Source organism: Berghia stephanieae, chromosome 7, assembly GCF_034508935.2.
Source record: "Berghia stephanieae isolate SIO BIC M18660-M18661 chromosome 7, UCSD_Bste_1.3, whole genome shotgun sequence".
NCBI classification, from domain to species: Eukaryota; Metazoa; Mollusca; class Gastropoda; order Nudibranchia; family Aeolidiidae; genus Berghia; species Berghia stephanieae.
The window spans coordinates 34,296,925-34,312,917 of record NC_088366.1 but is presented as its reverse complement, the minus strand read 5'-3'; the positions used below and the strand labels follow the sequence as shown (position 1 = coordinate 34,312,917).

The window sequence follows — 15,993 nt, the reverse complement described above, 5'->3', positions numbered from 1 at the left end:
ACGAAGCAAGTGCTCTGTCTTGTTTGTTTCTACTGGTTTTACGACATTCCAACGTCAGTAAAGCTGACAGAAAAGCCACAGATTTAGTTGATCTAGCTATCAAAAGCACCACAGTAAGATAAAGGGGACGAGATAATAGAAATAGAAAGTAGATTGAAGAACAATCCGTCATAGCTAGTCTGATGCCACTTAAAAGTCACGCTGACAGTGCCAACCATTAGGCGGATGTCTACAACAAAGGACTCACTCAAATGGTTACAAAATAAACATTATATTCAAACTTAGCATTGACACAATATATACATTTATATTATATATATATATATATATATATATATATATATGTGCCAGTGCATGACATAATAAGTCGGAATGTGAAAATTTGATTTAATCATTTATGATAAGAACTCATTTTTGATCAAAATTGACCTTCTTACTAAGCTTGGCAATATCTCAGGTCAAACCTTTTCACCATCCGACTCTTTATGTCATGTCATTCACTTTAACATAATATTATGTATAAAAGAGGTGATTAATAAGGAAAAACTACCTCTTCCCAACATATAAAACAATTCATCCATTTCCATCTTGCAATGCCAAATGGACAAATTCCAGGACAGAGACACAAAAAAGGGCAAGTGATGTATGCAGATAGAAGTAATAAGCGATGAAGAATCCTTCGGCCCATGCCCTAGGTGAGGCCAGCATTCTACCAATGGAGCAATCAAGACGCCTACAATATCACCAGGTTATCAAACAGAGCAGGAAAAAGAAAAGGAAGAACTCAGATTCCAAAGACACACAAGACAAATGAAATGATTGTCAAAGGAAAATAAATCTCTCTCCTTGAAAGACGTGGATTACGTGGCTATAACCAGCAACATGCACATATGTATTTGCAGATCTGATAATTGAACGCAACTACGGGTTTGATTTAAATTGTCGCAATGGACAATACTTTGCATTGTTTTGAGAGTATTTCCATTACAACAATGAGCCATGACAATATGGGTTATCAGATGACCAAATACTGATATGTCGGCTATATTATACATAACCCATGAGATTAGATATTTTGTCCACATTTTTCATACTCCTCCATTAAATAACACCAACATTATCAAATCGTAGCAAATTTATGGAGTGCTAAAGAATAGCTTTTTAATGGCTGGTCAGTAAAAAACAAAAACGACTGGATTGTTTCGTTTTAAAAATATGTTTAATTTTGAGAACCATACATTCTAGTACTGCTCTATTACATTTGCAAAAAAAAAGAAAAAAGGAAAGAAAATGATTTTAAAAGTCGCACAACATGAAAAATGACCTTCAGTTAAGTGAATCAAATAAGTAAAATTGCAATGGGAAAAATCAATATTGATGAGTGGCAATTGTTTCTCGTAATCTGTTTTAATTGTTAAGTGATTTTTTTTCAAATAAAAGACATTGTGTCTGGTTGGTAAAATTAAAAATTCACTGTAATATTTAGCTTCAACATTAAGTAGGGAAAATTGACCCGATTGATTTTCGTTGAATCAATATGTAAAAGTTATTTATTTGAATAAATACATTTGATTTATTTATAAATAATTGTGAGGTTAAAAAGACAGTCAATAACAAATAAATGGAATGTAATACATTATACAGCTGTCAAGATTTAGCCTCTTTTCCCTCTAATATAATAATAATAATAATAATAATAATAATAATAATAATAATAATAATAATAATAATAATAATAATAATAATAATAATAGTAATCATTATAAAAAAAATTAATCCTCTCTTACAAAAAGAAAAACAATATCTCATTGCAAATACCATGTAACATGAAACAAAAATTATCAGTAAATAATTACAAAGTGCTTTATTAAAAATTCTTTCATTTCTCAAAAAGTATGAAAATGGAATAAATACTCGCTCCAATCATCAGGAAATAAAAAGTATAAAGCAACAGACCATAAAAATCACAAACCACTTAACATCAATCCTCACCCAAAACCACAATCATTTCACTTGATATTTTGAAAACAAACAAAAACAACAACAAAAACTAAACAAATAAGCTGTCCTCTTAATATTGCATATGGACATTCTCAAAATTTCCAATCCGTCTAAAATCATGGGCAGTGGTTGTAAAATACGCTCACACAAAATAAAATATTTATGACGTTAAATTTTACAGCTTGGTACATAAAAGTTGTTTCAGTGATACATAGTTGTTTCAAAAAGTAAAACAACAGCTGTAAACACTATGAAAAAAATTCACGTTAGAGGAAAATGAAAGTGGATTAAAAAATTGAACTAAAATAAAGAAAAATGAAAGTGGATTAAAAAATTGATCAAAAATAGATCATTAAGGTAAAATCCCTTTGTGTCTTGCCTGTGATAAAAAAGAAACATAATGGCCTCTCCCTAAATCATTGATTGTGTCTGATCGTTGCATGGATGAGCAGATGGCATAAAGAATAGGTTAGTTTGTTTTTGAGAGTTTACCGGCACTTGTGACACTCAAGGGTCAGAAAGAAAGCGTTTAATTTTATCAATTTGTTACCATCTGGCCGCCTTATACAAGTCCAAGGGATTTTTTTTTCGTCCCAAAAATAAGTGGTTGTGGCTGCCCTGTGAAATAATCACACAAGAAATCAATAAGCTAGAAAAAGTCCAACGTCGGACGGCCAGATTTGTCAGTGGAAACTATGAGTGGGATAGGAGTGTAACTCAACTCATAAGCAATCTCCAATGGAAACCGCTACATGAAAGACTTTTCATCAACAAACTCCTCGTATTCCACAAAGCACGAAACGGAAAACTCTAAATTCCAACTAGCCATTTGAAAAGGAACAACAATAAAACAAGAAACTCAGCATTTAATTTTGAACTCAAACCACCATCTTAACTCTTTCTTCCTCTCCACCTTCTGACTTTGGAACTCCCTACCAATCAATTGTAAACAAGCCCTTTCGACTGATGACTTCAAAAAATCGCTCCCTGCTTCCCTGTAAAACCTCTGTTACTGAAAAATTGGCCATACAATCTTCAGCCTGAAGCTTTGGCCGTAATGGAAGAAGAGGAAGAATTAAAAACAAAACAAAACAAAACAAAAAGATTATGGTCAGCCGAGAAGGTTGGCCGCCTTATACAAGTGACAGAGAGCACAAAGTTCATCTGTAGGAAGTTTTTAAACATATATCATCTTAAATATATAAAAATTTAGTTATTAAAAATTTTTCCCGGTGATTGTCAAAAGAAAAATAATCTTTCATAAAAAGGTGAATGATAAGTGGCAATAAACCATTGCTCCGATCTCCTGCTCATACACTTAATGTAAAAAATTTCAAACTGCAGAGTTAACTTTTCTGAAGACAGGTAAATATTAAGTTATGTGAGTAGGTGACCTTTAGTACCTTTTAAGTTTCCTTTTTCATCATTCAGTGAAAATTACTAGTTTTTGTCATTCAATTATTTAGCAAGTTAAAGAGGAAAATACTTGTCTCAATTATTGTGCTTTTTAGACAATACCCTAAATAGATTGAAAGACACTCATCTCAGTGTGAGTTTTGAAAGTCACGATTGCATTTGTAGCTTACTGCAATTACAACTGCAGCAGTTAAGAATATTACATATTTCTACGATATTATTTGATTACAATAATAATGATAATACAATCTGGCTCTGAGAGTATCTTAAAGATATTTAACAATTTAAGATCAACACACTGATTGGGATCATCTACATTGTATCTCCATTACCTTGATAGAAAAATTACTTTCGAAAAATAAAAAAAAAATCAAGTGATAACTCTCAGACAATAGTACATGACTTATTCTTTTTTTACATTTAGGTAATTTCAGTACCGGTAAAAAGGAAGAAAATGGGATAATCAAAAAATTCTTGATTTACAATTCAAAGTACACGAAAAAAGAGAAAGACAAAGGGAAATGATTCAAATAGGAACAGTTACAGATTTCAAGAGCAAACCAACAGTTACTTAGTTTGAGATCACCTAAGAGTATCATCCAGACACAAGTGCAGGGTCCCAATAGGAGGAATACACTCGAATACAATTAAATGCTTACAAACCATTATGTTAAATAGAATTAAATAACGGAGAAATCATTTAAAAAGTAAAATATATCGTCTCCCAAAACGATAACAGTACATTTGACTGTTTTCCTCTCAGCCAAGGACTTCTGCCAGGGGCAAGGCAAAACCTAGTAATCTCATTCCAAGACAAAGACAGAAAGTAAGTTGGAAAATAGATATGTGGAGGATAGAAGACACAGCAAGTGACCTCCCTGTCCATTATGGGAGGACAAAAGACTCTACTCAGACATGATTTATTCAACTGTTAGTCACACATCAAAGACAATGGACGAGTTCAATCCACTATAACATCACCATAGGCACAGTCAGTCTCAATGCCCAAATTCATGTGTTCATTTCCTCCTTTGCTTGTCACAATCCTGAACCAACCGTGCTCGCCCTTTTGAGAATAAAAAAATACAAAAAATAAATGAAACATCAAGTCCTAAGTTAACATTTACAGCTGTGACAATAACAAAGTCGATGTAAATGTTATGAAAATAAAAAGTATATCAAAGATTTTTTAATACACAAAAACCAGAATGACAATATAGAAATTTGGGCAATGTTTGAACGACTCAGCTCAGGCTCAATAATTTCAAATGTTATTTATTATCAATATAATAATATGGTAATTGTGAGTAATAACTTAGAGAGACTCAGCTAGGACGAAGACTTTTCTATAACTTAACCAAACACAAAACATACTTTTCTTACGGTGTTCCTAAGAGACAAAGAAAGCCTAAAAGGTCACTCATCCAACATTCATACTCACAGCCAACATTTGAACATATGCACAAGACATCAAGATGCGTAACTCCAAGAACACCATAATCACACTCACACAGCCAAATGTCTACAATACAACAGCACATGTTACATTGTTTATCTATTAATCATGCCTTCTGTGGGGCTTCTCTAATGTCTTTGTCCTTGTCCTCTCAGGTTCAATGTTTGTGTTGTGTGATGCAAGCATGGGTTCACAGCATATTAGTAGTAGCGTAGCGTATGGCTACACCTCCAAATGACATTCGTCAACCCAGCTTCTAAAGCCTTCCTCTGCCCTAAGGATGGTTTCGTAGCCACCTTCAAGTTTAGTGACTGGGGAGGACGATGTGATCACTGGTCTCTGGGGCTGCCTGACATTTCTGGCAGGTATCACTGTTTCCAAGTTTCCATCTGCACATATTTGATGCAGTTCTGCCATGTCCAGTTAAGAGGCGGTTTGAGAAAATCCTGTATTTCCTGGCGTTATTGAATGCAGGCACTCTTTTGGTTAGATCCTTAATGATGTTTCCTCCTTTTGGTGTTTCCCTGTTCCACATTTCTCTCCAGTTTTCCTCCACACTGGTTCACAGCATAAAATACACATACTCATGAAGAATATGGACGTTAAATGTTAAATCGTCCCAGCTATTGGGTAACCTCTGTGGTGTAATGGTCTGAGGTTTCCCAGTCGCTCTGCCTGCCACCGTTTTATATACACTTTTTCAGATCTTTATCTGACATCTGCTCCCTAATTTCTTAATTTCATATCTTCTTTGGATTAAAACATCATTAAAATATTCTATTGATTTCTTAAATGAAAAGAGTTGCAAATTGGAAATTTTTTAATGGAGGAGCAAAGAAAAAATTAAAATATTTACCCAATAAGTTCCCCAGGAGTTTCTAACAACCCAATATTCAATTCCTTTTTCCACGCCCCATCCAACAACACTGACAATATGGTTGATCTGTTGGGTAAAAAAACATGGTATAATAATTTTAATAATAATAATAATAATAATAATAATAATAATAATAATAATAATAATAATAATAATCATAATAATAATAATAATCATAATACAGTGGTGACTGGCTAAATGCCAGGTGGTAAGGAAGCAGAAAAAATGGGCATTTAGACGATGCTGATCAAGAGCATGATAAATACATAAATGAACATTCATATCATACGTTTCAATCGATTCGCAATGATTATTGCTTTATTTGTCTTCCACAAACAGACCAAGTTTAACCAATTTCCATTTCAATTGTTTGCTAGGCGTCCTTATTATCTCAGCACTGAAAAACGTATGTCACTGTCTAAAGCTATATACCTTCTAATAATAATAATAATAATAATAATAATAATAAGAATAATAATGATGACGACGACGATAATAATAATAATAATAATAATAATAATAATACTAATAATAATAATAATAATAATAATAATAATACAGTACACTCCGGATAATTGCAACTTTCGGTTAATCGCAACAAATCCCAAGAAACGGAATTAATTCTATATAAAAGTCACTGATTAATTGCAACAAACTTTGGTTAATCGCAACAAATTTTCGACCTCAAAATTTACAAATTCAAGAAACCAAGTAAACAGAATCTCATGAGTGAAAATTACAGCTTTAAGAATTGCGATTGGGTGGGGTTTAATGCTACATCACTCTATTAGAGACAAAAGAGGGTGTGGCTTTGCAGTATGGGTTTGTGCGGATATCTTTGACCTCGTGGAAAATCTCATCGACTTATTCAAGAACTCTTTTGCTTCCATCATTGGAAACTATTGAACAACACATTTATAAACTTGCCTTACCAAGAAAACAGACGACGGAAATGAGAGATGTCAAACGCAAAGGAAAATGATGGAATTCACAACATTAAAAGCAAAAAATAAATAAATTATTAAACAATTAAAAAGATAAAATAAAATATAAATTTTTAAAAAGCACACAAAAAACAACAACAAAAAACAACAAAAAGCAAAAACAAATTTTAAAAACACACACATTTAAATGAGACCCTTCACTGTCCAAGGTTGTGTAAACTCAGAGGGAAAATGTTGCTACAGTGGACCAAAAAAAAAAAAATGCAACTCCGATTAATCGCAACTTCGGTTAATCACAACATTTTTGCTGATCCCAAGGTGTTGCGATTATCCAGAGTGGACTGTAATAATAATAATAATAATAATAATAAATACTTTATTTTCATCCACTCAAAAATCCTTATTGTCTAGATCTGAGGTACATGATAAAAATTAAATAAATATTTGTAACTAAATCACTAACCATTTATTAGAAAGGAAAAAATAAAAGATCGGTTGTAAAATTAATGTGTATGGCATTTAGAATTTTTATTTTAAAAAAAATGAAATTTGGGTAAATTTTGATAATCCTCCTTGTAATTGTATGCTTGGCCGTTAGCAGCATAGTTTCTCTTAGAAAAATAAAAAAAAATAAAACAAAATAAAAAATGAAAATGTTTCCCTCATGTTAAAAGTTGCTGTTGGCCTGAGACTAATTGTAACGTGCTTTGTGAACATTAAGAGGATATTATGATACTTTTGTTTTTATTCTTTTTTTGGCATGGGGGTGGGGATGGGTTAGTTTATACTTTACTGTCTTAACAAGAATGATGGCGAGATGAATACATATTTAGTGCTTACATTAGAAGAGAGGACAAACTACGAATAACTGCAATGACAAAAGGATCAGTTTTCATAAATAAAATACCTTAATTTAAAATAATCCAAAATCAAAGAAAAAACAATTAATAAACCAAAAGTAAAGAACAAATATTCACTTTGGTTTGAGGTCAGTGCTTTACTAAGTGAAATATTGTGACCCTAAAAACAATCAAATAGAATACTAAAAAAAACATGTATTTCTTACAGAAGCATACGGTAAGTTCTCTTTGTAAATGCCACCTGAGTATGTTTCAAATTCTTTTGTTACTTCAATTCCACAACTGAAAATAAAAAATGAAATAACATAAAATGCTTTGATGGATTATTTTCAATCAAAGAGAAAAAAATGTTAATACGAAGAATGATAAATTTAATCATAATCATTAAATCATATCAATTCTTAAAGCATTCTCTATGACCTCAGAACAATATATACCCTGAGTACATTTCAAGGTGAACAATGAATAAAAGACATGCTCATCACCCTAAGTATTAGACATGCTCATCACCCTAAGTATTAATTGATAAGTATATAACGTACTTTGACAAAATATTCTAACTTTAATTGAAATGTGGATAGCCTTGATTCCAACTCATTTCAGAACTTAACTGTTGACCCCAAAAAACTGATTGGGCCGCATGGTCCAAAATCTAACAATGACAGACAAGCATCGTATTTCATGAGTTACCTCTACTTGAGGCTCCTCACGACTATAATAATTACAATAAACCATTCACGTTTTTATCAATATTTCGTGATCCAGTGGACAACAATCTTCAATTATCAAATCGACTTGCAGCTAAAATATGTGTATTCAGAAAGAATAAATTTTCTGGACCATTTCAGCAAATGTCATATCTCTGCTCAATGGCTATGGAAATGAGATTGATTAGTATGTACAGTCAAAGGTCCAAGACTATTTAGTTACTATTTATTTTGCTATCAAGTGTAGGACTTATCAGTGTTAAAACGAAGACAGAACAAGTAAATCTATTCGTAAAATTTGACCCCATTCATAAAATACTGAATTTATAAAATGTGGAATTCAAGAATGAATGGTCAGTAGATATAAAATAAAAAACAAGGTCTGATCTTTAATGACTCATCGTTACTGAAGTTGTCGCCAGTACCTCGCAAAAAAAAACATTTTGTCAAAGTGTTATCAAAAGAAAAAATTTATTACCATTACTGTTTTAATTCTTTTTTTTTTCGGGAGTGTGTGTGTGTGAGTGTAATTGAATGTGCATGTGTATGTGTGTAAGATGCATGAAAAACATAATATTATCACAAGTCTACAATACAAAAGTTATGCAAAATATTGAGCGTTATAAGTCGCATTACAAATTTACAGCCTTTCTAGTGTTTCCTAGAGAAAGGCTTGGATGATAAATATGAAAAACAACAAAATTACAGATATCATCTTCTGTAACCAATTAACTCAAAAGGTCCCAGGTTTGAGAGTTTTTGCCTAGATGAGGGTCGACCTACATGACAAAAACGTTAATGTAATACTACTGCCGCTGGACCTAAGTGCCGCGTTTGAAACTGTGGATCATGCCATACTACTAGACCGAATACAGAGGCTCTTTGGAATCGGAGACAAAGCTCTAGAAGATTTTTCATGCTATCTACGAGACAGGTCACGGCGCATTCTCATAAATGATTCCCTTTCACCACCTACAAAGCTGCAATTTAGCATTCCACAGGGTTCAGTGCTTGGCCCTTATATTTTCACACTACACAAAGCCCTGAAGCAACATCATCTTGACCTTCTGTCTTAGTCACCATCTCTACGCCGATGATACCCATAAAAAAAAAAAACATAGAAGAAACAAAAGAAAGACTCACATCATGTCTAGATAACATTAAAGCATGGATGACAAACAACAAGATTAAATTCAACGAGCACAAAACTGAGCTGATTGTATTAAAAAAGACAGGAAAGGATGTACTCAAGGACCAACTGTCCTTCGGCGAATCTGTTATTAAAAATTCCAATGTCGTTCAAAACCTTGGTTTCTATTTTGACACTTACCATCTGCCATGCACGCACACATAACAAAGTGCTGTCAAGCGGTTCATAACGCTCTCCAAATGATATGCAGGATACAAACTTTTATTGATGACGAAACATGGAAAACATTATCCTTATCCTTGTTACCAGCTGCTTGAATTATTGTAACTCTCTGCTGTACAACCTACCGAATACATCGCTGATCAGTCTAAAGTTGATGCAAAACAAAGCTGCTCATATAGCTTCAAGGACAAAGCTTTGGCACCATTAACACCAGTCCTTAAGTCACTACACTGGCTTCCAATAGAGAAAAGAATAATATACAAAATTGCACATTTTGCTTACAATTGCCTTATATATTATGACTCTCGTCTAAAAGTTAGGAAGTTGGTAGACTGCGGAATTTTTGCTTATTTTCGTGACATATTTCTTATAGGTATTTTCAGTAAACTTACCTAATTGGCCCCCTCTTTAAAATTTCAGCCATCATATTTTCCCTTCCATGGACTGGGCCATAATCAGCAACCTTCCATTTCTTATAGTTGTGGATGGGAGTGCAAGAACCATTCCAGTCACATGTGGAACACTTAGTTGTGTCATCACACTCTAAAGAATAATGAAGGTACCAGATAAGTTACAACGGAATTCAAAGCATGCCTGGACAAAATGATGAAATGTTTTATCCCTTTGAACGGCCAAGGAATGCAAAGTTTGATAAACAAAACATCAAGTAACCTTTTTAAAAAATGTACATTGTGAAGAGAGTTAAATTAATGATAGGGATGATGATGATGATGTTAAGGATAATGATAATGATGATGATAATGATAATAATAATAATAAAAATAATAATAATAATAATAATAATAATAATAATAATAATAATAATATAATAACGATGATGATGATGATGATGATGATGATGATGATGATGATGATGATGATGATGATGATGATGATGATGATGATGATGATAATAATAATAATAATAATAATAATACTAATAATATTAATAACAATAATATAAATAATAATAACAATAATAAAAATAATAATAATATTTGTGATTAACTTACTTCCATCCTTAGCTTGATAGTTATTACAAGTCTCATCTACAATTCCAAATTTGTGAGCATAAGCGTAAACCAGTTTATCGTCACCACCCTCACAACTTCCAGCTTGACCGCAATCAATTACCTCCTGCACAGATAGATAGGCGCTTGGCCAGGCTCCTTTTCGTTTGATGTTGATTCTGTCAGCCAAGGCACTTGTGGAACCCATGGCCCAACAACTCCCACAATCTACAAGCAAAATGATACGAAATAAAATAAAGTAGAAAGCAATGGAGCAGACAACAAAGTCTACGCTTAGTTGAAATCGATTAATGTTTTTTTTTTTAATGGGAGTAGAGGTGGGTGTAATTACCAGTTGATTATCTGACCAGCTATGGCAAATACAGCATTAGTGGTAGTGGTGGTAGGGACGGTGATGTGGTGGTGGTTGTTGTAGTAGTAGCGGTAGGGATGGTGATGTGGTAGTGGTTTTTGTAGTAGTGGAGGTCGGTATGGTGATGTGGTGGTGGTTGCAGTAGTGGTGGTAGAGAAGGTGATGTGGTAGTTGTTGTCGTAGTGGTGGTAGGGACAGTGGTGGTGGTTGTTGCAATAGTGGTGGTGTTTGTAGTATTATGGTTAGGAATGGTGATATGTTAGTTGTAGTAGTGATGGTAGTAATGACGATGATCCAGTGGTAGTTGAGCTGGTAGTAGTGCAGGTGGTAGTGACGATGAGGATGAATTGGTGGCGGCTGCGGTTGTAGTTAGTTGGTAGTGATAATGATGATGATAGTGGTGTGGTGGTTTTAGTAGTAGTGGTATTGATGATGATGCAGTGGTGGTAGGGGTGGTGATGTAGTGGTGGTTATAGTAGAGGTAATAGTGATCATTAAGACATGCTAGTAGTGATTATTGTAAGGAAGGCAATAAAAATGATGCGGTAGTGGTTGTAGTAGTTGTGGTTGTAATGATGATGATGTGGTGATGGCAGTGGTGGTGGTAATAGTGGTGGTTGTGACAGTGACAATGTATCGGTGGTGGTTGTGGTGGTAGTGATGATGTCGTGATGGTGGTTGTAGTAGTGGTAATGGTAGTGACGATGATGTGGTGGCGATTGTTTTAGAAGTGGTTGTACTAATGATGATGATGATGTAGTGGTGGTGATGACTGAAGTAGTGATGATAAAGACAATGATGATGATATGGTGGTGGCTGTAGTTAATTTACATTCAAACAGTGCGGCATTATTGGCTCAATGGGTAGACAGCATGACTTGACCTTTAAACACCAAAACAGAACTTTTTTCAAATTTTAACACTTCCCATTATTTACTTTCTTAACTCTCTTGAGTTCACCATTATTAGAAATCATACAAATTTTTTGGTTCTCCATCTATACGAACTCCAGAGAGTTAAAATACTAAGACACACCACTTCTATCAAAACAATGGGAACTGTGATGCAAATCAGGGTTCGTTTGTTTGTTTTTGTTTTTAAGGGTTTTAGATCAGGGTTCATTGAAACCCTTGTCGCAGAGCTGTTTCTACTCGCTAGGTGAAAATGATTAGATGTGATGTCACCTATGAATGAAATCATATCTTACAAACACTAGCTGATCGACCGTTGTGCCTCTCGTATGCACAGCAAAGGTATTATAGTCAGCGCTAGTCTCATCAACTTAGTAGAAGTAGGAGTGGACATTGTGATTCTTTTTCGTTCATATGATCAGCAATTAGAGATAATGAGGTTTGTTCCTTTGGTGTGGAACATTCATTAGCTGGTCAACTGCCGTAGAATTCGCCCACACCCTCGTGGTTAACCAGCTGGTGAACTTTTGGGCAATGCGAGTGCCAATAAGCTAGCTTTTTGTCTCCCTTTGCCTCACCCTACAGAAAAGACCCATGTCAACTGGCCCAGAAGTAACTGACAATATTGATCAGCCAATCACGCATTTTCATGACCTATGACCACAATCAAGCATTTTCATGACCTATGACCACAATCAAGCAGTTTCTTTCGTTGGACTAGAAATGTTGCCTTGATGGTCAATTTTAAATTGGTGATTACCGCCATATTGATGTCACTTTACTGATACAGGGTTTCTACTAAAATGCATGTCGTTATGGTGACTTTTTTTTTTACTACATGTGATATATATTACAAAAATAAATTTTTCAATCAGGACTTGGGACTCCACGTCACTATAATGGATGTTGTTATAAGTGGGCTGCACTGTATTCAATAATTTTCCTTTAAAATTTTGGTGAAAAAATCCGACTTTGCCCAACTTTGGCTTTAAAAAAAAGTATATTGTGTATATTGACAAAATGTATATAAGTGACAGGTCGGATCCTATCTGAAAAGGGCTAAAGCAAAAAACCGAATCTGAATTGATATGTGATTGTTACTGTTACGAAGCTTATTTCTACCTTAATGGCTATGTAAACAATAAAATCAATGCATTTTAGGGTTCTCAGAAACCAGGCAAAGTATTCCAGAAAGGCTTGCATGACCAAAAAGTGACCATTTGGTGTGCAATTGGTTATCAAGGTCATTATTTTCTTATGGATGAGAACATGAACACCACCACCGTTATTAGTGAGCATTACATCGGCATTTGGAAATCGTTAGTTAAAGCATCATATTGGTGAAAATGTTAAATTATAATGGCTACAACAGGTCGGAGCAGCACCACATATGGCCAACAACTCATTGGAATGGATTACACAACATTTTGCCTCGAAAATCATTAGTCGTGAGACTAGGTATGAGTGGGCAAGCCACAGCCCTGATCTCAATCCGTTTGACTTTTTGCTATGGGGATATTTTAGGTTCAGTTAATGCATCAACAATTTGATAACTTGGTTAACCGTCGAAAGGAAATTTCAAAAGAAGCAACACGAATCCAAGTCAAGCATTACCAGAACGTCATTGACAATTTTGTTAAGAGGTTGAAAACGTGTGTCAAGAGAAATGGGAGGCATCTTGAACATATATGCTGTAAAGGTAAAAGTTATCGTACCACATCTATGAAATTTTGTCAGAATAAATGTGGATAATCATAAATGTTCTATCAAATGGTGTAATTTATATTTTTCTAACGTTTGTAGTTTTTTTTATATTGCCTTTTCTTTGGGTTTCATGTTTTATTTTGGGTCACCTAGAGCAACAAAGCGTCTCTCGAGTTCACCATAATTGAAAATCGAATAAATGTGTTCAATTTTCCATGCATATGAACTCGAGCGAGTTAAGTAAAAGGACACCTTATCACTGTCATTTTTATTGCTATATAATAAACATTATACTCACTAACTACGAATTATTTCCAGTATCAATAATTATATTATTCATTTACAATGGTAATGCATGAAGCAATTTTTTAAAAAATGCTAGGGGTTGGGGAAGAGGACTGATGTGCCATATGGATACTATGATAATATATTGCCAACAGAAAAGACCCATCAACTTACATTGAGGAATATGCTGGTTTCTAGTGGTGCTTGCATAATTAATGCCACTAACATTTCGCCAGTCAAAACTTTGTGGGAGTGATGCTAACACTTCATTACTTTCAAATGGTCGTGGCTCTGTTCTAAAAGACAGAAACAATAATAGTAAAATTAAATTATAGGAAGTATATTCTCCATACAATTATCAATCAGAAACTACTAGATTCTTTTTTTTTCAAAAGTGACATTAAGACTGATATTATGGAGAGACATGTCAGAATTTTTAATCGGCACTGTCATGCAGAAGATGCAATCTCAAAAAATATTGTTCTTCTATTGAAGTCTCAGCTGAGGTACATCACATTAAAGTTGACAATTAATGGTTTAACAATTTGACTGCCATGTACTTGTTTGTGGATCTCATTATAACCCAAATTGTTATGGTCTCATTGTTGTAATGGAAATACTCTCAAACCAATGCAAAATATTGTCCACTACAACAATGTTAAATCAAGATAGATGGCAGGAGATCAGGAAACCTAAATCCTAAAGTCAGTACAATAGTATCCCTAACTATGCAATCTGTGGATCAATGAACGAAACCCCCCCCCCCCCCCCATTTCCATTAAATCAACACATTTGATATATAGTTTTGCCAGCTGTGTCAGAATACTGTCTTTATGGTTATGAGTGTGTTTGGTTTGGTGGCAAGGTTGATGGTTGATGGGAATTTTGATGGAATTATCCATTGGTGGCAAATTCCTATTTCTTGTTTAAAAATTAAAACTCCTCCTATTTTCTGACATTCTGATTCCACTTTTGGAATGTTAAGGGTTGGCCTAAGAGAGTCTGAATAATCTGTTGATTGCACATAGCCACAGGAGTTTATTCAGACTCGGGTCCGAATCCGAATAGTCGCAGCCATAAAATTGGAGATGCTACTTCGAGGCCCCGAGGAGCTTACGGAATTTCTCTCGAATGTTGTCCTTACCTAAGTTCTAGTAGTTAAATAATACTGGTGTCTTGATAATTATATGATAATGGATGAATACTTACTTAACAAATTGATGAGGATCAGAAAAATCAGCAGATTTTATGTAACATGCTCTGGCTCGGCTACGGCTTAGCAGTTCTCCGTCTCCATTACTATTACCTTTGACTTTGTCTTGTTTCATCGACACAACACCCATCCCTCTCGCAGAAATCAAAGTTATGAAAACTGCACCAAACAAACAAATCATTTCGATTTTACCGAGAATCATTGTCACTGTAACTTTTTAAAGATGTCCTTTACTTCGATCTGAAATAGATTGTGGGTCTCTAGTCTCTACTATCTGGGTATCAGGGCTTGCGTCTTTATTTGTGGTTTGTTGACTTTACATGGCATGTGATCCGCTGTCATGTGACGACCTAGAAATGCCACGTGAGAATCACACTGAAAGATAACTTTGTTATACATAATACGACCACAGATCTCTACTATACAAAAAGGTTATAAGGTTCTCTTTCTAATTTCTTTGACTATATTATATTAGAGGCGGAACTCGGCCTTCCGCCATGTGATCTTATGAAACCACTAGCAGGGAGGAAAGTGTGGGAATGGTATTGTGTGGGATTAGCGAAAGAGTGAAAATGGAATGGCTTCGTATGGGAACAAAACAGACAATGAACGTTTCGGGTACAAACCCTTCGTCGGCACAACAATAGACAATTAAACGTGGAAAACAAATAAAATATAATGATTAATAACTTGTATCGTCTGTACTCAATGGTGGTTGCAGTATGAATGAAATGTTAGCGTGGCGTGGGTAGAGGATAGGGTGCCCCAGGGGGGGGGGGGGGGGTGTGATATATATATATATATATATATATATATATATATATATATATATATATATGACCCTCCGCCTCGAAACGGTATTAAG

General features: G+C 34.3%; 1 protein-coding gene across 1 annotated transcript; it reads right to left on the bottom strand.

Moving 5' to 3' along the window:
• Window positions 1-1,177: 1,177 nt before the first annotated feature.
• Window positions 1,178-15,469, bottom strand: LOC144977133 (cathepsin Z-like). The gene is made up of 7 exons (XM_078921974.1): window positions 15,125-15,469; window positions 14,090-14,211; window positions 10,647-10,871; window positions 10,026-10,176; window positions 7,761-7,836; window positions 5,730-5,816; window positions 1,178-4,483 (listed from the first exon to the last, which is right to left on the bottom strand). The coding sequence occupies exons 1-7, from the start codon at window positions 15,328-15,330 to the stop codon at window positions 4,379-4,381; spliced, it is 972 nt and encodes a 323-aa protein (XP_078778100.1). The 5' UTR covers window positions 15,331-15,469; the 3' UTR covers window positions 1,178-4,378.
• Window positions 15,470-15,993: the final 524 nt, after the last annotated feature.